General features: G+C 33.9%; 3 protein-coding genes and 1 long non-coding RNA gene across 4 annotated transcripts; all 4 read right to left on the bottom strand.

Moving 5' to 3' along the window:
• Window positions 1-3,543: 3,543 nt before the first annotated feature.
• Window positions 3,544-4,716, bottom strand: LOC120213573 (peroxidase P7-like). The gene is made up of 3 exons (XM_039211678.1): window positions 4,479-4,716; window positions 4,208-4,402; window positions 3,544-4,128 (listed from the first exon to the last, which is right to left on the bottom strand). The coding sequence occupies exons 1-3, from the start codon at window positions 4,683-4,685 to the stop codon at window positions 3,580-3,582; spliced, it is 951 nt and encodes a 316-aa protein (XP_039067609.1). The 5' UTR covers window positions 4,686-4,716; the 3' UTR covers window positions 3,544-3,579.
• Window positions 4,717-6,640: 1,924 nt separating this feature from the next.
• Window positions 6,641-10,623, bottom strand: LOC120213797 (protein IQ-DOMAIN 14-like). The gene is made up of 6 exons (XM_039211862.1): window positions 10,293-10,623; window positions 9,081-9,233; window positions 8,287-8,721; window positions 7,821-8,051; window positions 7,590-7,718; window positions 6,641-7,331 (listed from the first exon to the last, which is right to left on the bottom strand). Exons 2-6 carry the CDS (start codon window positions 9,153-9,155, stop codon window positions 6,681-6,683), a joined length of 1,521 nt encoding a protein of 506 aa, XP_039067793.1. The 5' UTR covers window positions 9,156-9,233; window positions 10,293-10,623; the 3' UTR covers window positions 6,641-6,680.
• A 320-nt stretch (window positions 10,624-10,943) lies between these two features.
• Window positions 10,944-23,387, bottom strand: LOC120213799. The gene is made up of 3 exons (XR_005524812.1): window positions 23,039-23,387; window positions 22,968-23,004; window positions 10,944-10,955 (listed from the first exon to the last, which is right to left on the bottom strand). It is a non-coding gene; the product is annotated as an uncharacterized LOC120213799 (long non-coding RNA).
• Window positions 19,044-22,669, bottom strand: LOC120213796 (disease resistance protein RPS2-like). The gene has a single exon (XM_039211861.1). It carries the CDS (start codon window positions 22,499-22,501, stop codon window positions 19,559-19,561), a length of 2,943 nt encoding a protein of 980 aa, XP_039067792.1. The 5' UTR covers window positions 22,502-22,669; the 3' UTR covers window positions 19,044-19,558.
• Window positions 23,388-24,751: the final 1,364 nt, after the last annotated feature.

Genomic DNA, 24,751 nt, shown 5'->3' with positions numbered 1-24,751 from the left:
CTAATATAAAATACTTTAGTTTTACATTGATTTAATATCATTAAATGAGCACAAACCAAGCGATCTCGCTGGTAAATGAATTGTTGTTATTATTTGAAGTTTCAGATTCAAGAATCGGGTATGCTAGGTGTTTAAATATTCAATTTCAAATGGTTTAGAGTTATATTTAAATAGATACTGCCTTATACTTACCCAGATTAATTTTATACTCGTGTTTTGATCACTAAAATTAAAAAAAAAATACTCACTAAACTTTTGATTTGTTCTCGATGATAAAAAATCTTGTTCTAAATTCCAACGGTGAGGAGGTGGAAAAGAAGGAAGCAAATTGTATATTTTGATTCTTCGTTGATCGGGCGGTGGATATTATAGACCATAATAGTTTAGGATTTTATGAGTTTCAGGTTGAATTTTGTTAGTGTTAAAGTGATTTAGGTAAAATCTAAATTGTTAGAGTGATAAGATATTATTAGACAACTTCATCGGTATCTTAAATGTTAAGAGAAGGCATCAAAGATGGTAATTACAACGTCGATGTGAAACATGAGTGAAATTGTAAAATTGTCATATATATAGTCTTGTAAACGAACCGAACGAACACAAACGTGATATGCTCATGTTCGTTCGTTTAACTTTAACCGAACAAATGAACGAACATGAACATAAACGAACACAAAATTTCTTGTTCGTGTTCGTTCGTTAAGGAATGTAGCTTGTTCGTGTTCGTTTATGCTCGTTCATTTAAATGAAAAACGAAAACAAATGAACGAAAACTAGAGCAAATAAAAGGGTAGTATATGTTCAAAGATTCTCAACCATTTGGCAAATAATGCTCAAATCCCTTACATTTATGGTGTTTGAACTTGAAACCTCGAGAGACTATAACAAATATCTTAACGACTAAAATCGTTTAATCAATACAAAATAATGGAGATTTTAATGACACTATTTGAGAAATTAATTGTTGACATCATTGTCCCACGTATAGATCATCTTCTAATTTCTATACATCCCCAACCAAATTGGTTAATGTATTATTTGAAATATTTGAAAAGACCCTAAGTTCTTCCCTTTTAATCAGATTCTAGATCATTAAGTTAAGCATGCTAACTATTTCACGACTCATTCGTTTTTTCATTAACGACGTTCTAAATTGACTGTTATATAAGTGTAAAACGACGTCATTTTGGTGTAAATTCTATTTTTCCAAAACAGCGTTGTTTTAACGGTGCTAACTATTTAACGATGAGGCGACCAAAAAAACCAAACATATTAAGTTTATTCAATCGTGATTTTGTTAAGTGATGAAATTTATAATGCTTGAAAAGACTACAGAAAATTTAATAAGATTCGTAACCGTATTCACGTAAAAAATAACATAACACAAAATATCAACACGGGATATCCCAAGCATGTCAAGGTTTCATAAAATCTTACAAACCAATACCATCTCCTTTGTATGGTATAACCTAACCTATCATGGCACACATGACATAACATGGAATGGTCTAGCATAACATAATACACATACCATGACACACAAACATAAAATAAATATAATGTTATGATTCATTACCCTATATTTTTAGTCTTGTTAATAGAGAAATGTGAGTTATGACAACTATAGACGATTTATCTCTATTGATTTAAACGAAAAATTGTAGTTGTTAATTTTATTATCAATGATTGATCAAAGATGAAAAGCAATGCTCTTTTTTCATACCAGCGGAGATGAATATGAGGAGAATAAAGCCTCTTTTCTTGTCTTGCGTTAGAGGTTTTATTGTTCTTTAGTATTAATGTCAGACGTAAGATCACGATGAGTACAAGTTAACAAGGCCAACATATTACGTGAATCTATTAGAAATTATGTCGAGAGTTATGGCTGATCGGAAGACAATAATATTGATATTAATAGGAAAATTCCTCTATAAATCCATATTAATAATAATTTAATTTTAAAAATAAAAATTAAATATGTTATTTTTTTTTTAATTTCTCACAAATTTTTTGAATAGGATATAATGTAACTCGTTAAAAATTCAATTTAAATTCGAGTTTGAATCAAATCCATTCGAATTAATTATTAACCAAATCGAACTCAAATAACCAAAGAGTTATCTCACTTAATTTAAAACAAACAATTATATACGAGATTTGTGTATTTATTAACCAACAATTATAAACGAGTTATATTGGTCTTGGTAGCCAACATCTCGATGAGCTTGACGACGTTGGGGTGGCGCAGCCGGCGCATGATAGCTATCTCCCTCTTAACCTGCGCCATGAACTGAAGGCCTTGATCGCCACGCTCTGCCCGGTGTCGACGTTGCGCGCGTGGTCAACTTTTGCGAAAGCGCCACACCCGATCTCGTATTTTCCGAACAGGGTTATCTCCGATGAGATTTCCGACGACTCGCTTGCTCCGCTGGAGCTCGCCGCGTCTTCCACCTCAGCCATTTTCTTGACTCAAAGACTGAAACTTGTTCTTTCTCTTACAGTGTTAACAAAAAAAATGAAGGAAAGAGAGAAGCTTGAACTGGAAATTTGGATTTATGAGAGAATTGGATAATGGGTGAGACCTTATTTTCTTTCAGTGGGAAGTCATTTTTGAAGCTACTTATCCATGGCGGAATGGCTTCCTATTGTCCTTTTGAAGACGTAGACAAAATTTGGAATATTCTTGAGGGCTAAAATAACTAGGATAAATTACGTGTTTAATACTTAAATTATGATTTTTAATCTATTTTAGTATCTAAATTTTTAATTGTTTAAAATCATACCTAAAGTTTATTTTTTGTTTCACTTTAATACATTGTTCAAAATTTAACGTTAAGTTTTGAAAAAAATTGAAAGTTTAGATACTAAAACGGACAAAAACATATGATTTTAAGAAAACTGAAAGTTTAGGTACTAAAATAGATCAAAACTGATTATTTAAGTACTAAATACGTAGTTTATTCAAATAATTATAATGATAAATGTTATCATTTTATTTTATGAATTCTATATAACTTCATAATATGCTTAATTGAAATAATTTAATAAATTAAATTACATATTAAGTACTCTAATTAGAAATTTTATTTTATTTTAATCGTTCGATTATTTTTTTTAAATTATATCTAATATTTTGTTTTAGTCTCATTTTGATCACCTATCATTAAAAAATTTACGGTGATGCTAATGTGTCATCATAAGATATTATTACGTCATCATTAAAAATGAAAATGAAAAAGATGTTACATCAATAATTCTATTGATTTTTTAACAGTGTGTAACCAAAATAAAATTAAAACATAATATTAAGTGCGATTTTGGAAAACGAGATATTTGGATGACCAAAATGAAATGAAAGTGAAATGGAAATACTAAAAGTGTACTTTACCCTTAAATTAAAGACATAAATGTTTTATTAATGTTGTCACATTATCAATTTAACAGAGATAATGAATCAAACAATTCAAAAGGTATATAATTTGACATTTCTTATATGTGTCCTTATTTCCATAAAATACAATTTAACAAACGATAAACAATTAGTACAACAAGAAGAACAATTAACTGTTGTTGCTTTCATCAATTTGCCCTCCTGCAACTGACACGAATTTGTCCTTGACTTCCGGTCAAAGGTTTAATGTTCCCCATCTTAATCATAGACTTTGCAAAATCATCCCAAAAAGCATCTGGATTCGAGCTATAAGTCTTTACAAGTCTGTCAGTTGATCCACCATTGAAAAGTGCTTGATCCGAGGTGAGTAAACCCCTTTGCTTCACTAGGTTATTGAAGTACGCAGTGTCGAACTTGGCGGGCGTTGAATCAAAAGGAGCTAGATTAGTGTTGCCTCCGGCTCGTGGGCAGGTGGCTCTACGTTGTTTAGCAAAGGCAGGGTCGATATTGGTTGCATTGTATATTCTATTCCTAAAGATTACACATTGTGACAATCCAATAGTGTGGCCACCGGAGAGAGCTACGAGATCTCTTTGGTTCAAGCCCTGATTCTTGAAGTTGTTGATTAATGCAGGCAGATCCATTGAAGCCGATGGAAGCACGCTGTCAGCTAAGGCTCTATTAGCTGTGGTTGAGTCTCTCCTCCCCAACCGGACCTTCCATGTCGGACCACCAAGCTGCAAACATTTTCAATTACAAATCAAACACTGTTGTTTTTTTTTCTATGATTCGATTGATAAATGATATGGACATTACCGCAACTACTGAATCACGAGCTGCCACAGCTAAGATATCAGCACAAGAGACAGTGGGGTGTCCACAAGTTCTATCAACTTCGGTCTTTATTTGGTCAACAACTTCAAAGCCTCTCACGGAATTCAGATTTCCACGTGCATTTTTCTCGGTTTCGAAAGCTGGTGTAGAATCCAGAAGAAGTGAACCGTCACAGCCCTGCGATACAATACAGTAATGAGTTCAAGAACACATAAAATGAACATAAAAAGGATGTAAAGACGAATGATGTTACATTAACGAAGCAGTCGTGAAAGTGCAGACGAAGTAAAGAGGCTCCCATCCGAGGCTCGCGGTGGACGGCAGCCTCGACTACTTTCTTGATGGCAGGCAAAGCTTGGGGACAAATTTTATCGTAAAATTTGGGTGATAAGGAAAAGGAAGTGGTTGCAAGAGCCAACAAGAGAAATGCATGAACAAGGAAGTTAGTGGGGGAAGCCATGTGAAGAAAGTAAGATTTGCTTGATTTTCAATAGCTTTTGAGGTTTCGTTGTGATTGCTGGTGTGATGGGTGTCGATATTTATAGCTACAGAGATGCATGGGTTTTGGAATTGTTCCATATGTAACAGCTAGCTTTTGTTTACCAGCTCAAAGGAACATTCAACACTTGTCTACTTTCGAGCAGAACAAAAACTTTGTCCGCTAATGTTATTTATGTGACTGGACAAAGATTTCTAGTTACCTAAAGAACGCTGTTCAATGTATTAATTCTATCTCCGACGGTCTTCTTTGGCCGCTGCTGCCACGGTTGGGCGGCAAGCAAAGCTGCACTGTCTTGACCTTGTTCACTATGCGTTTTATGGATAAACTCGTACTTTATAATTTATGTTACTTTTTTGACTTTGCTTCCTTTGCCAACCTGTAACGTGAATGTGTTGTTTAAGATTTGACCGCTAAAATGATTGAACATGCACTTAAGAATATGAAAATATATAGAATTGTTACTTGGTTTAAATATATTAGGTTTAAATTTCATCTTATAAAATTATCTTTTTATAAAGAATTAAAATTAAAATCAAATCAAATTCAAAATGCTATGGCGATTTTTTAGTCAAAGAAGAGACTGGTTGGAGTGAACTTTTTTAAGCTCGGTGGCATGGGATTTTCGTTCGTGCAGGAAGGATGAACGAATTTAGAAGATAAAGGGTTTTATGGCGTCAAAAACCTATAATCAATTGGCTTAGAATTGATGATGAAATCTTAACCTTCTTCCATAGAACCTGATGGTAGAGAAAAATAACACGATGGCTGTCTTTTTGTGAAGGCTTGAAGCACGGTGGTTATGTGAGCCTCGACAAGAACGTTACGGAGATGTTTAGAGTTAATTAAGGAGACGCTCTCGGATGTTGGACTGGTTAGGATATTGTTGCAAAGCTGAGATGAGTCAAAGGAGCACTGCATAGATGGAACGTGGAGTACTCTGGGAATGTCGATATTGAAGTTTAGAAGATGGAGAAAAGAATAAACGAGCTTGAAGTGAGTTCAAAGAGTGATGGTAAGGGTTGTTCCTGGTTTAGTAGTGTGTTTTGCTCTGTTATGAATTTGTGCTGGGGTTGAGTTGGTTCTGTATTCTGTCTTCTTTTGCTCAAGTTGTACATTGCCAGGTGATTTTTGTTTTGCTGAGTAGGCTTCGGGTTCCTACTCAAATTTTTTTAATTTGAGTTTTAAAACTTTGATCAATGAAAGAAAAAAAAAAAAGAAACTGAGTCGTTTGTCGATGACGATAGTCGAAGAAAATAGTAGAAACGATGACAATAACGATAGACAACGTTAGGGTTCATGTTCGTCATCGAATAACATCAACCCTTTAGAACTCAATTCGACAAATGAGACGTATTGGTTCTTCGAAGGCTTGAATTCCCAGTAGGAGTACTTCAACTTGCCAGAAGTCAAGTAAAGAGCAATATTGTTATGTTGGACATCAAATGTGTCGGAGGAAGATGTGTTTCTTGGGAACCAAGTTAACCGAGTCGATACATCATCCGGTCTTAATTTGTCCCCACGTCAGTTGGGAGATTGAAACCCTGCCATTTTATCTGGTCCAAACCATCCTCAAGAACTAGATTACATCTCTTCAGGAATCGTAATCTCTGCATCGATATCGAATATGAATACTTTCAAAAGAACGAAAATCGAATTCTAAGAACTATAAGTACACCATTTCCAGAAGTTTCGATCCGTCACCCGACTCGATCTTTAGGTCCCATCAACAGCAAATCGCCATCTTCACTAGGCTGAAGCACACATGAATCAGTGGTGTAAAACTGGGGATATTTTCCTTTGTAATGTAACCCCAAACCCTAGTTCCTATTACATCCAAATCATTGTTCTCTATAGTTTAATAATGTCCTTTATATATGTAAAGCCATACACTCAATTACGATAACACCACAATAATACATAAGTAATCAAAGGTTAAGAATCAGAGAAAATGAATCACACAAATCTGTTAAATGGCTTCCTTCCATCAGTGGCATTAGTTGGAGTAGAAAGTGTTGAATCAACACTCATGTTGCTTACAGACCCTTTGTTTGATCTGAATGATCTGATCCCTTGTGAAAAAGGGTATGAAAGCCTCCTATTCGACTCACTACGGGGAGTTCCTACGTATCTCTCTTTTGGATTACTAATGGCTCTGGCTTTGACTTTTGTTGAAACGGTTGGATTCATGTAGTTGGGAATTGAAAATGGTGGGCAGCTCATGAGGCTATCGTCGTCCTTAATGTGCATGTCAAAAGGTGAAGTGGTTCTGGTAGCCCTTGACCTTGAGTATTGGTTTTTGCTAGAACTTGAAGGCGGTGTTCGTTTCAGTCTTGGTGTAGGGAGTGTTGCGGATTTTGGTGTGGGAGTTTCGGTAATGTTGTCGTAGGTGAACTGCCTTTGCTTGCTGCTGCTTGATGGCGGCCTTGAACCAGGCTTCAGTTCGGTATTTGGCGTTGGTGGTGTTAGTTGAAAACTCTTCATGCCTTGGCTTTCAGCAACAATGGCTGGAGGTAGGTGACGATCCAACCGGTTCCACCACCATGGAAATCCGCTAGAAAGGCCTGAAACACCTGTGTGACCTGAGTTTGAAGCAGCTCTCCATAGCTGTTATGAATAGAAGTTTTAAACCAATATTAAATCAAATGCACACACCATAACGTCATAAGCTACAGTATGTATCCGATAATCAACCTTTTCTTCTTTGGGGTGTTTTTGGATGATCATATAATTGATACCAATGTTCATATATGTTGTGCAATAGATGCTGATACTTTAAGAAATACTAACATTCGAATCATATACTAATAAAACATTGAATAAGGTACAGTTGAATCTGGCCTATGCTGGTAAAAATAAGATTACCTGGTTCGAATATGCATATGCCATGGCCCTTTTTCTCTTAACGGCTGCCTCTGCTTTTCTCCGCTTTCTTTCTTCTCTTTCCTCTTTTGTTATCACGCTGTCATCCCAGTTTTCGTTGCCTGCCTCGGACTGATCCAACATTTAACTAAGTTAGGCATTTAACAGTGATACAAGAGAACAAACATAAATGAAATAAACATGAACGTATGTCTACTGGTTCCATAAACTTACTGCTTGGCTTATCCATTTGCCCAAGGTCCTCTCGGCTTCCTTATCGTTCTTAAATTGAGCCCGTGCTTGGTTTTCAAACATCTGGATCCTGCGTGACTGAATCTGAGACTGAACTCGCACCGAAAGCTGCATATGTTTCATGGCATTTGTAGTTTGGCGTCTCACATTTTGACCTCTCACCACTCCTTGAAGCCTCACTAGGCCTTTCAAAGCTCTAAAACTTCTCCTTGCCTGTATTTAGAGGTGGAAAGATGAAGTCGGGAATCAAATATCGATGCAAAACATGTCGGTCTAAAGATACATACGGTGTATCATAAAACATTATGATACACCGACCGACGAACACATGACCTGTAGCATAGCCATTAATATTAAAATGCTCTTTATTATAATGTTTCCATGGAGAACTATGTTCATTTACAAATATATATCAGCAGGTCAAAAAGTGAAGGGTAAAGTGACTTACCTTATAACCTCTATAGGCTGCTTGGATTTGAGTTGCTGAAGCGTGCTGGTTCCTTAAAGTCGGTTCTGGTCGAGGACGAACAGTCCTAGGAGGAGCGGCTTTTGGAGAAGCAACACGTGGAGAAGCAGCTCGTGGGGGTGGAGGTGGAGAACCAGTTCTCGGAGAAGCTGCCCTAGGAGAAGCAACCCTAGGAGAGGCAATCCTCGGAGAAGGAACCATTGGAGAAGCAGGTCTGTGAGGCACAAAAGGCGGTGTTGTTGGCTGCTCCGGAGGTGAAGGAGGCCTGAATATCAGGTTATGCTCTCGTTCAGCCTCCCCCAGAATTTTCTCGATACTGCTGGGCTTTCTGAATAGTGGAAGGAAGGAGTTGGTTTCTCCATGCCTTTGTTTTCCTAGGCTTTTCTTCTTGTCTTTATCACTTATTTTATCCCATTCCTGAAATGATATAGACATGGAAAACATAAGGTATCCTTTCAGTAACATTTTTAATGCCGCTCCGTATGCACACGATATAAAGTAGAATTTGCCAATGCTATGAGATCGGAAACGAATACACCAATATCAACAGCCGACCATAGAACAAAACTGACTTCAACCATAAATTTCACACTCCAATTAAGCTCTTCTATCAGTAAATTGCATTCTAGCGAAAATTTTGAAGTTTTCTATCATGAAAATATAAGAAAAATAACGAAATCAAGCAACCAAATATCATCCACGACATTCAATCTTTACGCAAAATCACGAACAAAGTGGTAAAGTCTGTATGCACCACTGATAAAATAACAACTTACATTACTTAGCTTTTCCTTGGAATGTGGTAAGAAAACTCTTTTAATTGCAGAAAACCAACTTCCCCTCTTTCCCATACTGCAGCATGGGAAGAAATACAATAACTAAATATCAGCAACCCCGACCCCGTATTATCAAAATGTCGATCCTTCTATCTGCAGACATAAACGCATGCATAAGAACAACACGGACGAAAAATAATATGTAATCAAAAAGTTTTTCCAGCAAATAATATTTCATGCAGACTCCAGAATTCATGTTCTCAACCATGAAATCAGATGAAGCTGCCTGATAAGAATCACAACAAGGAACTTTTTCAGGCCTTCATGAATATGATCTGAAAGTTTATTGATGGAGAACAAATATTGGAACTCGAAGACTGTCGTAAACAGGATAATAAGAAATTGGCTTTGATCATTGAGAGGAAAAGAAGTCAAAAGAAAATCACAGCAACTCATAATCCATAGTCCATACCAACAACAGGCCAGAACTTTTACTTAAGGTTATATCCACTACCAGCCATGAATCAAACAACTACAAAATCGAAAAACTCCATGCGAACAAAGGGAAAAGAAGAAACAGGGGAATCTTCGTAACCAAACCAGCTTCAATGTTAGTTGAGCAACAAACAGACTCTAGTTTCTCACTTGACATCATTAAAAAATATAGGTTTAACCCACCATATTTTTTCAGGTTCCAAGCTATGATCAAAACTGATATATCAGTCCAAATCGAAGAAACATACATACATACATACATACATACAAACAAGCAGAAAAGTCCAAAGAAATCATTTTTGTTGAACACCAGGAAACACATATTTGTCAATTTTTTTATATTAATTAAAAAATATATACATGAAGCCTTCACAATCAACATAAACTTCCTTAAAAGAACTTTTCCAGAAGAAAATTCACCTAGCAGAAACTAATAAAAGATAACAATTTTCCAAGAAAATATCTTACCCTTAGGTAAAAGATATCCAAAGAAAAGGTCAAAAAATAAAAATAAAAATGAAGAACAAAAAAGCTCACTTTTTGAGAATTATAGTTATCTACCCTTTCCCCAATAACATAATTAACACACCTCCAAAATTCATCATGAACACCATCATTAACAAAAACCCAAAACCTCAAACACACATATATACTTTGAAAACCCCCAAAAAAAACACTAACTTTAGAAGAAATCATACATGTATCGTGTATGGTTACCTTAAATGGGGAGCTTCCAAATCCCGAATTCTGCAAAGAACCCTTCAAAAAGCTGAGTTATAAGAAGCTATAGAAAAAGGAAGAAAGGTAGTAGTAGCCAGACATGGAAGACCCTCTTTTTTCCTTGTTTTAATTATCATTCTCTTGCTTTTGATTACAATTTACATGGGGGGTTTTCTATTGTGTACTAAAGAAAACAAAAGAAACTGTGGGGTGTTTCTCTTTCTGATTTTCTCTCTCTAAAAACCTTTAATGTGCTTCTTTCTTCGTTGTAGCTTTGGGTGCTATGAAATTGTACTACTTTTCTTCATCTTCTTCTTCTTCTTTTATCTCTTTTGCCACCTTTCACCTTTTGTTGAATTTGGAATTGGTTCTGCGTCTTTTAATATAAAAATGTAAAAGAAAATTCATCAGGCTAATCATGATGATGATTAATAATAATATTAGAATTTGATAAGGAAATAGAGATGGGTTGGCCACTTTCTCAACTTCAATTCCCCTAGGATGACTAATTAGATTTCCTATATTTTTAGTAATTTTATATTTTTAGTTTAAAGTTTATGACTTTCTTAATAATTTCTAAATAAGAGAATTACGTGACAATGAAAATTTGAAATATAAATATAAGAACCTTCTTATAAATAAGAGTTTATAAAAAAAATTCTTTGACAATTTTTAAATTAAATTATAATTCAATTTATAGGAAAGGGAACGTGGATTCTAAGAGAAAGAACTGAAGCACTTCTAGCGAGTTTAAAACTCACAACTTAAGAAAATAAGAGAGAATAAAGATGAATATTTTAATCAATTGATCGAATATGTAAAAAAAACACATATGATGATGTTATCGTTATTACATGATATAATTTGATGTTATTATATCACTAAAAGTTAACAAAAATACTAATGTAATAGCTAAAATTAAAATACAATTTAGCTTAAATATTAAGTTGAGCAGGCGGGTGAAGACAATCATCCCTCAAAATTTAAAATTATCATATAATTTTGAATTTTTTTTACGTATTTTACAGAAAACACAAAGGAAATTATGTTACTAGGAAAATGAATTACGTGAAACAAACAAGGGAAAACATTTTTCGGAAAACTAATTACGTGAAACAAACACGGAAAAACATTTTTCGGAAAACAATTACATGAAGCAAACACAGTATTTCAGAGAAAACCAATTCCATAATTGATTTTACGACAAACAAACAGACCCTTAATCAATGATAAATTTAACTCAACTATCATGTTGACTGATGTTACAAAAAATATTTATCGACCCACCTGTCCCCTTTATTTAAGGTTAAAATTAAATATCAAAGAGTTAAACAATAAAAGATTTAAAGAAAAACTATATTTTATTCTGTTAATATTTAAATACATCAAAATTCAAAATTAAATTAATTGAAACAATTGGGGACCGGCGTCGTTTCATCTTTATTTTGATTATGTTTTGGTATTATTTTTTATTTTTTTTCATGAAAATAATATATCAATTTATCAATAGATAATTTAATAATTGATCAGTTATAATCAAATACCTTAAAAATGATCTTATTAAGTTATATTATAGCATAGCAATTAATAAAAGATTTAATATCTTTATCGTATTAGATAAATTAACAGTTATTTTTTCTTAAATGATCTAGATTGATTATATGGTACTATCTGCTCGTAATCTTTTTTAACCTATTAACTACACACTTGCACAGACGACTACTCAAAATTAAAACTTTCAAAGATAATAACTTTCTTTTACTATTGAAATTATTTGACATGTTCAACTAATAGTTTATATAAATATCGATATTAGTTGTTTTTACATAAAATTAAGGGTAATTGTGCATTTAGTATATAAGCTGTCAGTTTTGGTTCGTTTTAGTATTTAAACGTGCAATTTTTTTTAAAATCATACATAACATTTAGTTTTCATTTCAATATAGTACCCCAGCGTTAAAAATTTAATGCATTTAATACCTAAAATATCAGTTTTTTTCCGTTTTAGTACCTAAACATTTTTCAAGCCTGAACGTTAAATTTTGGACGGGGTACTAAAATGAAACAAAAATTAAAGTTTTTAACAGCATGTACTAAAATGAAACAAAAACTAAAATTTAGGTATGTTTTAAAAAAATTGAAAGTTTAGGTATTCAAACAAACTAAAAATGATAGTGTAGGTGCTAAACGCTTAATTTACTCTAAATTTAATTGTAGGTAAAATAGTGATAAATCCTAACAGAAATTTTTTACAGGGTAAATTACAAATTTCATCACTAAACTTTACTCTCTCTATTTTGTTCATTGAACTTTAAAAATTTTAAATTTTCTCACTAAACTTAATACATTGAATTTTTTGTCACTCCGGTGTTAAATAGTTAACGACATTAAAATGATATCATTTTAAAAAAATCCCCAAAACGAATTCATTTTACATTTATATAAAACCCATTTCTAATGTCGTTAATGAGAAAACGGTTGAATAACAAAAAAAACTTAATATATTAAGTTTAGTAAAAAAAATTGAAAAGATTTAAAGTACAATTAGTGGCATAGAAGAAAGAGTAAAATAATTTGTAATTTACCCAAATTTTATAATTCAAAAAGTTAACATTTTGAATTCCTTTTACACGTGTAGACAGGGGCCAATAAGAAACGGTCAAACTGTGCTTCATACAATTCCAAACAATATTCGACACGGTTTTGATCGTGAACAGCACAAATAAAAAAAACACCAAAATATTAAAATACGATATCTGTTAAATTAAAATTTATATATTACATTATATATATATTTTAAATATCTTTTTATTTCATACTATTAATTTTAATATTTTTTTATCCATTCAACAATCATAAATTTATGTAAATTGTTAAAAAAAACTATACATATAATCCTCTATAATATAATTTAGGGTAAAATACATGAATCATCATCGAACTTTGCTCTATTTCCTATTTCACTCACTGTACTTTAAAACTGGTCAATTTCATCACTTAACTTAATATAATTGACAAATCTGGTCACTCGATCGTTTCCCGTACTCCCACCACTTTCATTTCAAGCCCATCGCACGGTGATAGAGAGACGGTCAAGGGACATTACCACCTGGGTTTTGGTTGGAATTGGGCAAGGAACTCAATGGTGAAGGCGATGAGGTGCAACGAAGATGGAATCGACCGAAAATCACAAAAATCAGTAGCAACGTCGAGCGACTTTCTCACAATTTGTGATGTTTTGATGATTGATTTTGGGTAGCTGATGATTCGGTTTTACTCGAGAAGTGACATCGGGACTACTGGTGACAGCGACGCAAGCCACCGTTGCTTGGAGACGATGGATTGAAAGGAAATAGGTTTCTGGAAATGGTCGTTAGTGGGGGAAACAACCGAGTGATCAAATTTGTCAATTATATTAAGTTCAGTGATGAAATTGACCAACTTTAAAGTATAATGACTGAAATAGGAAATAGAGCAAAGTACAGTGATGATCTGTGTGATTTACCCTATAATTTATAAATATACAAAAATATATATATATTATAATATCTTAGTTAAACATACAAAAATTACACGAATAAAAATTAATGTAAAATAGATATACCAACGTGATAAATTCAAAATAATAATATTATCGTTATTAATAAAACTTTATATAAATTTATTATATTTTATTGAATAGTAAATTTATTGTACTTTAAATGTAAAAAAAACACGTTAAATATATAAATTAAGCAAATCCATACATATATATTTCACCTTATGATGTAATTAACACACACACACACACACATATATATATATATATATATATATATATATATGAAAAATATGTGTATTTAATAAATTTAAATATACATATTATATATATAAAAAAAGTTTGATTTGGTTTGGCCAATACTTTAAAAGCATGATTGTTAATCAATTTTTAATTCTATTGGTATCTTTTAAAGATTATAAATTTAAATATGAAATTATAAATAATATAATGATTTTATATTAAAGAAGAAAAGGTTAGAGGCACACTTAAAGCTTTTATTAAAAAATCCCATCATTTAATGTCTTTGGGTAGGGTCCCAAGTCCTATCTTCATACAAGTGGTCCATTTCAATGGGAGCCTAACAAATTAAGCATTCGTATAATGCATTTATTATGTTGGTGAAAAAAAAATGTTATTTAAATTAATTTATTAAATGGTCATAATAATAAAAAAATATTATTTGTTTTAGAGGATCAGATTTCGAACAGTCGGATTTTTGTGTTGTCAATGGCTGACAAAGATTCTAAAATATATTATTTTGTAATTACTCAGACTATTCAAAAATTTATTTATAAAATAATATCTGTTTAAAATCTTTATTAACTATTTACAACGTACACAAACTATACAGATACAATTGTTTAAACCCTGAAATTCTAAAAAGAATAACATTTTATTTTATTAACGAGGTCATTCAATAAGTCATTTTAACTAATATCATACTCTCTCGTTAATATTCTAGATGTATTTCACAATTTTATGGGTAAACTACACATTTAGTATTTAAACTATAAGTTTTTATCCGTTTTAGTACTTAAACTTTCAGGATAAAATCATAATTAGCGTTTAATTTTCATTTCATATTAGTACCCCACTGTTAAAAATTCAACGTGCTTAATACCTATATTATCTGTTTTTGTCCATTTTAGTACCTAAACTTTCAAAAAAAATTAAATTTTAACGTTAAATTTTGAGCGGGGAACTGAAATGAAATACAAAATTAAACTTTAGGTATGCTTTTGAAAAAAAAATAAAAAATTTAGGTAATAAAACAAAATAAAATTGATAGTTTAAGTACTAAACACAAAATTTACCTAAATTTTATCCTTTTCATGCATTGGTCATGCTTCATGGAATGAGGATATAATATTGATTGTTTTTGACCCGGTAAATATAATCTCACTCACACCAAGACAATGAATTTGGTACCCAAAAGTACATTTCTTAACCAAATTTAAGTTTGGGTCAAATTCAAAGTTCAAAGTCCAAATTTTGGGTCAAAAAAAAGTCAATTTGGTCCTTGTCTTCTATTGTTCGTCCCAGTCAACCCTCCTTTGCCTATTCATTGCTCATTCAACATTCATTGCACTACAAGCCAGATGTTACATACTATATTTCTTTTGTGTGAATGATTGTATTGAAAGGTTAGAAAATTTGAAATTAGTCAGATTTATATAAATCTGATTATTGATTCAATCAATTAGATTAAATAGTATACTTTTTTTTTATTTTACATTTAAATTTCAAATTTAACATTATTTTTTTTACAAAAAAGTTTAGGTCAGGGTTGGTTTTTTCAGTCCAGAACCAGGGCATACCGAAGATCCAATTGAGATTTAGATAGGATTCGAACTTGACCTTACAAGTTTAAATAATATAATTTACCCTATGAGCAAAATGTCCTCTCTCCCTCCCTTTTAAGTACATTTGTTAAAAAAAAGATTGTAAGAAACGTAAATGGTCCCCGATTATAGAGTATTGTTTTATTAAGTTTATAGACTATTAAAAGTTATAAAATGGTCATTCGACTATAAAGTGTTACTTTATTGAGTCACTCGACTATAAAAAGTTACAAAATGGTCACCCGACTATTCATTATGTTCCAAACTCGTACTTTTTCATTAAAAAATAAACGATATTATGAGCTGAAAGTTAACTTGTTGACTGTGATATGATAAAATTTGATCTCAAAATCTCAAACGACTATCATATCACAGTCATCATGTTAACGTCTAACTTAAACAACCGCCACTTTTTAATGGAAAAGGACGAGTCCGGAACATAATGAACAATCGAGTGATAATTTTATAACTTTTAATAATATATGGGTTCAATAAAGCAACACTCCATAATCGAATAACCATTTTGTAACTTTTAATTATCGAATGACTTAAAAAAAATAGTACCCTATTTACTTTCTTTACCCGAAAAAATAAAAAATAAAAAAATGTAGTTTTTATGTTTGAAAAGTGCGTTTGGAGTGAAAGTTATGGAGAATATATTGTCTAGCTTTTAATAAATGAAGTAACAATCAATCTGTGATAGACTAAACTTAGAACAATATAAATACATATTATTTACATACGTCATCAATTTATTGTATGATATTAATTTATTAAATAAATATTATTATATGACAAGTATCGATCATTAATAGATTAAATATTTTCATTTAAATAAATAATAATTATAACTAAAATCAAAATGTAAAAAAAACAAAATATTAACATTTAACAATAAGGATAAAACTAAATATTAATGCCGATATTAATCCAAAAACGTTTAGGGTAAACTACACATTTAGTACCTAATTATTTAAATTTTTATTTTTTAAAATCATATTTAAAGTTTAATTTTTATTTATTTTAGTACCCATAGTTAAAAACTTAAAGCGTTTAGTATCTAAACTATTAATTTTAATCCATTTTAATATTAAATTTTCAATTTTTTTCAAAAGTTAACATTAATATTTGGTTGATTGTCCCTTGTTCCCATATGTAATGGGGTAAGGAGAGGTAAGATAGTAGGCTGCCCCAACACTAGATTGAGAGCAGCTTCCGTAGGAGACCTCCAAATTATGAAATGCCCTCCGTGGGATTTGAATGGATGTAAACAAAAACCAAACTTTAGGTGGAAAGAGCCTCCTTCCACCGAAATGGACGGTTCGTTACTCTCAATTGAATTTGTCCTCACTCTTGTTCTAATTCGGTGCTCGTCATTTCAATCGTTGAATTTTCTGTTTTTGGTTGTTTCAGTAGTTTGCCCTGACTTTTAGTTTGCTGAATCAATGCATATTTTTTTGACTTGTTTTTAATTAACTATTCTCTATAAACGAATGAATGCAATGTTGATTTTGTCTGGTGGGTTTATTTGGGGTTTTTTCATGAAATTATGTAATTTCTGGGATTTGGATGGTAACACCAGCTTTAGATTTTGGCTGGTGGGTATATTTAAGATCAAATGATGCCTTTGAATTGTGTTTTATGGTAGTTTTGACATAATGATGTGTGATGAAATCTTTTGCTAAATTGTTTGTTATAAAGTTCGGCAGAGCTATTTGCATAAACTGTTTGTAGAATTGCTTGATTGAGTGTTTTTTTTCACAATCTGTTTGTTAAAATGTTTTACAGAATAGCTTGGGGTTGGTAGATTTTGTATTGGGGGGAAGGGGGAAAGTGAAAAGAAAAGCATCGACCTTAGCTTTAATTGGCTGTGGTGTTTAGATACTTGCCGATGGGAATCAACTCATGAGTTTGAAAGCTTTCAATCTCTTTGAGCCGAACCGAGTTTAGGAATTTTTAGCTGCATTTTAACATCTCAACAAAGCCACATCTTGATTTGCCTGTACGCGAATGCTTGTTGAATTCTTAACATTTGAACTCATAGTAATCTGCATTTTTCTTCTTTACTGCATAGCTGGTCTCACTATAAACCTGACTCCACATGAAGACGGTGAAGGAAAATCTCTTCTGCTCGTGCTGAAGGGACGGGTCTCTTCCTTTCATGTCTTCGTAGTTTCTGTCATATTTACATTCAAAGTTCTTTTACAGCGTTTAAAGTCCACGGAAATTCGAAGATTTCAAGATTTTACAGATGTTTTTCAGCTGTATTTCATCAAGAGAAAGAATGAGTCAATCGCACACTGGATGAGATACTGAGATGTTTATGAATTTATATATCTTCACGCCATGTTTAAGTTTTGCTGAAAATATTCTTTTCCCTTGTCACTGATTTTTCTGAACCCCTCATCAACAATCTTACAACCTAATTTCATGTTTCTAAATCAACATTCTTTTCATGTACAGGTTGAGCTACTTTGATTCAATGTGTAATTAGTCAATGTTCATATCAGAATGTCTTCATGTTTTTGGAGTTGGGGTTTAATTTTGCTTTTGTTTCTCGAATATCATGATCGATATACATATCTGAGAACATTTTAGATCAAAATGTTTGAATACAGATACACAGCTAAACTATACAATGCTAGCTGTCTTGGATTGCCACGCCGTGTCCATGTTGTGATTTAGTTAATATCCTTTTCCTGAAATAGAACTGTAGTGAAAACGTTCATCTGCAGAAAGAAGGGTGTGGTCCTATTCTAAGCACAACCAACACCAAACGGTTAAGACTTGAAAGTCTCGAGTTCGAATCTTGCAATGGGATGAGTATAATCAATGATATGATTTAGATGAGGGCCTGGTCAATCTCCACACAGACGAAAAAGGTTTGTAGACGACAATCATGCAAGGGCAAGTCCCTGATATAAGTTTCTGAAGGTGTGGACTCTGCATTGGATTTGTTCGGGGTCGAATTATTTTCTTTGATTGTTGAAAGATTTTGTGCTTCAAAGATCATGCATGTTGGGTTTATTTGTAAAGTTACAATTTTCCTTTCTGTTGCAGGCCAGAGGGCTGAAGAAACAATTGAAGTGGCTCAAATGCTTCAAGGCATTGGATGCTTTCCATCATCATCATGTGTTGTCCATCGACGTAAGAGTGGTTATTGTTCATCAATTTGCATCGACAAAAGTCGTTTATAGTTGATTTCGTGGTGCCTCGTTCATTGATTTGCAATGACGGAAAAGTGGGATAATCATTAGTGGAGTCCGACGACAGGAGAGGTGGGCGGTGGTAGTTGATTCGGCGGTGATAATAGTTGGAATTTTAGGGATTTGACTTTTTGATAATTTAGGGAATTTAGGATTTTGAGATTTTGTTAATTTAGGGTTTATGACAACATTTCAATATTCATATCCAAATATGAATTGTGTACAAATACTAAGAAAAATAATGACGTTGAAGACGATGCTGCACCGGAATGCCAACACAGTTCCTTCAGTTATGGAGTCTTGAACTCGAGAAACCGCAACATTGTAACCGGCCAAGTCTAAGCACATTGAAAGGGGTAGTCCGATTCTAAGTACATTCAACAGAATAGCTCAAACTTGAAGATTTCAACTTGAAAGCCTCGCATTCGAATCTTGCGATGGGAAGAAAGTGATTATGTGATAGAAGAGAGTTACCTCATTGCTTGAAGGCCGAGCGAATCTCCATATATGCGAAAAACCTTTGAAGAGGAAGTTCAAGGACGGAACACGTTACTATGACCGATTCCCACTCGATCTCAGTATCACATAAGAGCTGGCATATGGTCAGGCCCGGGCTTATGTCGTCTCTTGTAAATGCCTTTAGCTGTGGAAGGACTGGTTGAGGCTCTTCTCTCGTCATATGAAACTGAGGAACTTTCTAAAATCATCTCTATTAGTGTTATTTGGCCAGTCCTGTTGGTTCCACCAATCTTCCGAGCATTGAATTGTTATCAGTTTCGACGCCTTTCGAATTGTATTTGGTAAATTTCTAAGCTTCATGTGCGGATTGATAAATACCGTCTCCAACGAAGGCCATTCCAAAGCGGCATGAGAAATGGTGCATAATTCCGGCAAGTCGCAGAGCTGCAAATTCTTCAACTTGGGAAAGGTGTGGGATTCGTCTACACGTCCGTCTTCAATAATCTCTTTCAAGATGCAGCAGTCCTCCACCTGCAGGTTTTCTAACTGAGAGAGCCGTATGATCATCCCCGGTGAGAAAAGCACTTCTATGTTGTTGCATCCTTTTAACGAGAGCGTTGTGAGACTACAAAGGCTTTTAGATTCTACCGGGCGCTGCCAGATACCTTTCAGTTTTGGTAGATTGCATATTTGTAGGCTTTTCAAGCATTCGAATTCAACACCTGTGCTGTCTATGATGTTCTCCATCTCTTTACACTCCTCGACGATACATGCTTCCACGCCTTGTAAGTTATCAGCACGGAAAGCTGATAAACTAGTAGCAGTTTGGTGATCGATCAGTTCGAACGCTTTGGCTTGCTTTAGGACCTGTGAAATAGCATCTGGAAACTCGTCTCCTGCCGAAAACCGAAGGTGCTTTTCTGCTGAACATTCAAAGACTCTAAATTCAGACGCAGAACTGTTTCTCTGGTAACCGACAACGATCTTGAATGATCTGAAGCTATTGGCCGTCCATGATTTGCTATTCCGAATGAAAGCATTGAAAAACTCCATCTCGGGGAAGAAGAAACAGAGTGAGGTTAAATTTTCCAAATTCGAAATTTCACTGGCGATTTCGGCTGCGTTTTGATATCTACTGCTACAATGGCTCACAGCAATGCTCAATTCTTCTAAATTAGAAAGCCTTGCAATCACGTTGGAAGGAATCATCGGCTTTGGTTCTTCGACATGGTTCTGGTTTCCAGCATCGTTGGCGAATGAAACCCTCAAACATTTTAAATTCGACAATTGTCCGATCTCTACAGGCATACTGTAGAGACTGGTGTTATGTATATCAAGGATTTCAAGATGCTCAAGATCCCCGATCTGAGAAGGAAGCTGTACTAACCGACTACAATTGATTATCAACAGCCCTTTTAGATTTATTAAGCTGCAGATCGATGATGGAAGTGCAGTTATTTGCATCTCATGCAAGTTCAGAACTTGAAGACCGCACATGTAGCCGAAGAATTCCCTCGGAAATTCAGCCAAGCTACTCTCCTGCAGTAACAATGTCAAGATCCCACAACATTGGGGTCTCTTAGGTAGAGTCGATAGGCGAACCTGAATAAGTGACATTCTCCTTGCACGTTTCCAATCTTCGTCTATAATGTTTTCGTCATCGGCGACGAAAAAGTTGAAGTTCTCTTCTCGATTTGCTATCCTTAATGCCACCCGTTGAAAACACTCGAACATCTTGAAGTGCCCCCACTTTCTTCCCTTTTCGAGTAACGACTTCCTCACAAATTCATCTACTATTGTATGCCCCCTGTCTCGTGTCCATGAAAGATTCCTTTGGCTTGGTAAGAACTGCTCGGCTCTCCAACAATCGATTATATGGTCTCGAAAAATTTCATAACCCGTCGGAAAAACCGCCCAATACAGCAAACAAGGCTTCATCTCTTCCGATAGTTTTTCATAGACAAGTTTAAAAGCCTTGTAAAATTCTTCCAGTTGTTCTAGTGGTTCCATTGTCGGCGACCTTAATTGGGACAACATATCCCGCCATATTGCAGGGTCCTCGTTTTTTGCCAATCGATTGCCGATTAACTTAATTATGTGTGGAATGCCACCGCATTCGTTGATGATGAGCTTTGCAACTTGCTTGATATCGGGATTACTCTTGAGATGAGAACCAACTATTTTCCAGAAAAAAATTTCGGCATCCTCATCTGATAATCTCTGCACATTCATCTCTTCATCCGTGTCGCCACATATATTGTTGTTTTTGTATCTGCATGAAAACACCACTTTTCCATGATCATGTTCATCATGAATACCAACTTCTCTGAGATCAATCTCCGAGAAGACGTTATCGAGATCAAGAAACAATACATATCTCTTGTCCTTTAGCTCTTTGGATATCATGTTTGCTCTTTCATCGGCACTGTAGTTTCTGTCTACCCTCATATCTAAACGCTTCCATATTACATCATGTATGTCTCCTATTGCTGATACATTCACCCAAAAGATAATGTCAAATTTACCAGATTTACCGACCCTGTCATGCAGAATCTCCATTATCGTGGTCTTCCCGACACCCGGAGGGCCCCATATGAGGATTCTTTTCAAGTTCTCATCCTCAAGCCACTCCACCAGTGTTTCTACACGCGAATCAAATGATGGCACATCACTTTTTTTCCGTGCATGCTTCTCTATAACAGGAACCGGAGGTGCCTGTGGCTTCTCATGCATTATATTTATTTGATCTAATTGATTCCTCAGCTCAACTACCTCTGCCGTCTTCTTCACGATACTCTTGCCAAGCTTTAGCAAACTCGGAAATGGACATAGTCCACAAAAATACGAACTGATATTGCCGTAATCAACCTTGAGTTTTTCAATATCCTGTTTCACGTTTTCGACCTCGTTGAGCCAGGTATCACATCTGTTTGTCTTTTCTTTCATTAATTTGTTCCAGTCCAGCATCCTTCTAACATCTTCATCTTCCTTACACAGATATTTATTCTCCTTCTCAAGCTTGGAAATATTCTCTCGTATATTCTTCACGTAGGCGTATTTGCGCTGCAAGCAGTTGAATATACCCTTCCCACCTTCGACCGCTGGTGCAACCAGTGAACCAGCCACTAGTCCTGCTGCTTGCACTGCCAGCGTTTCCATCCTGCCAATGTCTTTGCGATGAATTCATCATTAAACCGAAACCATTTTTCTCATGGAGCAATAACAAATATTACACACACACACACACACACATATATATATATATATGACCACACAACTAGGTAGTTGCAATTGCATATCACTGCATCAATACTATCTAAAACATTATTAACCTACCGATTGAGACATTACTACCCTACATATCCAAGGTATAGTAAGTGCAAAACTCAGATTGTGATCTTGGCTCGAAAGTCTCGTTCTCGGAAACTAATTATTTCTTTCCATTTTTTGCTCACTTCCAACTTGTATTATCCTTGTAATTCTGGCAAGTATCTATAAACTATAAAGTTCAACAGGTCAGTTCCACACCTAAAGTTGATTACTCTTGTTTACAGTTATATAGACATTGAGAATGCATACTTTTACCCGACTTGCAAAGTATCGTCTGCTTTGACTCGAAAGTCACAATTTGAGTCTCGAATTTCTCAATGCGGGATTGGGCGCTACAAACACTCGATACAGCTCGATGGAGAAGACAACACATAGGACCAAGATTACACCAAGCATTTGAGATCACAGAAGTGGATCTCATTAGCATTACATCAAGCACATAAAAGACACCATCTAACCGAGTTTCGGCACTCCGATTCCGGTGGTTAGAATTAGAACATTACTCTTTGTTTCTTTCAAGAGCTAAATTTTGCAGTACTTCCCAACATTTATGGCCACTCTGGTTAAAACCACTAAAATGAGAAATAAATTACCCCTTTTTCTAATTTCACACCATAGCTTCTACATTGAATCAACCCTACCAGAGTCAACCTTTCCTATCAGCTAATAACTTTATCAAACACCATAGCCAAGGATGGACCGAGTGAGTGCCGGAGGGTGCGGTCGACCCTAAAAATTTCAAATTCTCATATAAATTTCAAGTATTTTTACTGATTATCTAATTTTGCAATCCATAAATTTCTAATACTATAACTTTTTAAATTCGGTCCCTAGTACAAAATCATGTGTTCGTCCTGACCATAACAAATACACATGAAAAAGATACTGAAAACAAAGAGAAAGATGTTGGGGGTAAAATCTGTGAAGATCCAAGTTCCAAGCAATAATAAAGATATGGCATTGTAGCTCGTTTGAAGTAAATTCAACAGAGTTTCAGATTCAGACAAGGAAGAATAAGAATACCTGGAAAGACAGAAGCTTGCCTAGTTCTGAGATTATGTTGTGACTTGTGTCTGAAAACTGGGGTTGGGGTTGTTCCTGTTGAGATTTTTGAATCTCTTCCTGGAAGTTGACCAGACCAGACCAGATGAGCCAGTTGTGAAAGAACATGGGTTTTAGAGAAGTCGGACAATGTGCCAGCCAGGCCAAGGACCCACTCATCCTTGTACCAACCGCACTTCATTGCCTACTACTTTCCTTCTTTTGTTTTTTACTGCAAGGTAAAGTGTATATAAATTATCTAAATTTTTAGTTCTTTTAAAACTATATTTAATCTTTAATTTTTATTTCATGTTAGTAACCTACCATTAAAAATTTAACGTGTTTAATATCTGAACTATCAATTTTAGTACCTACACTTTTAAAATTTGAATGGAGTACTAAAATGAAACAAAAACTAAACTTTAGGCATTGTTTTGAAAAAAAATTAAGTATTAAAACAAATAAACTGATAGTTTAAGTACTAAACGCAAAATTTATCATTTTTATCAATATAAAGTGCTTACAAGCAATAGTATATATTCTAAAGATTTTCAAAGATTTTGTAATAAACATTCAAATATCCCGTAATCTATGATACTTAAATATGAGACTTTAATAATAATAACAATTCCTTTAATTAATAGGTAATTTAATTCGTGTTATTGTGGAGGAATATTAACTTTTGAAGGGGAACGTTCAATTAATTTTCTTAATTTTTTAAGCAAGTAATTTGTTTTAGGGTTAATTGATTACAAGGCACCTGAACTTTTGAAAAAATCAACTCAATTCCTGAATTTATGATGATCCAATATTGATACCACAGTCCACATGTATATAATATGTGACAAATAGAATTATTTAAAAAAAAAAGTTTAGGAGTTCAATTGATTTTTTTTAGAGGAATTAAATTGGTTTTCTGGTAAACTATACTCATGGCTATTTAATTATGTGAAAATTTTAATTTGACATTAATCTTTCAATTTTATTTTATTTTAGTCATTTACTGTTAAAAAATTAACACAATTGCTGTTGATATTT

Source organism: Hibiscus syriacus, unplaced genomic scaffold, assembly GCF_006381635.1.
Source record: "Hibiscus syriacus cultivar Baekdansim isolate YM2019G1 unplaced genomic scaffold, ASM638163v2 tig00110044_pilon, whole genome shotgun sequence".
Classification (NCBI taxonomy): Eukaryota; Viridiplantae; Streptophyta; class Magnoliopsida; order Malvales; family Malvaceae; genus Hibiscus; species Hibiscus syriacus.
Note: the sequence above shows the minus strand (reverse complement) of the source record. Positions and strands in the feature narration are given on the sequence as shown.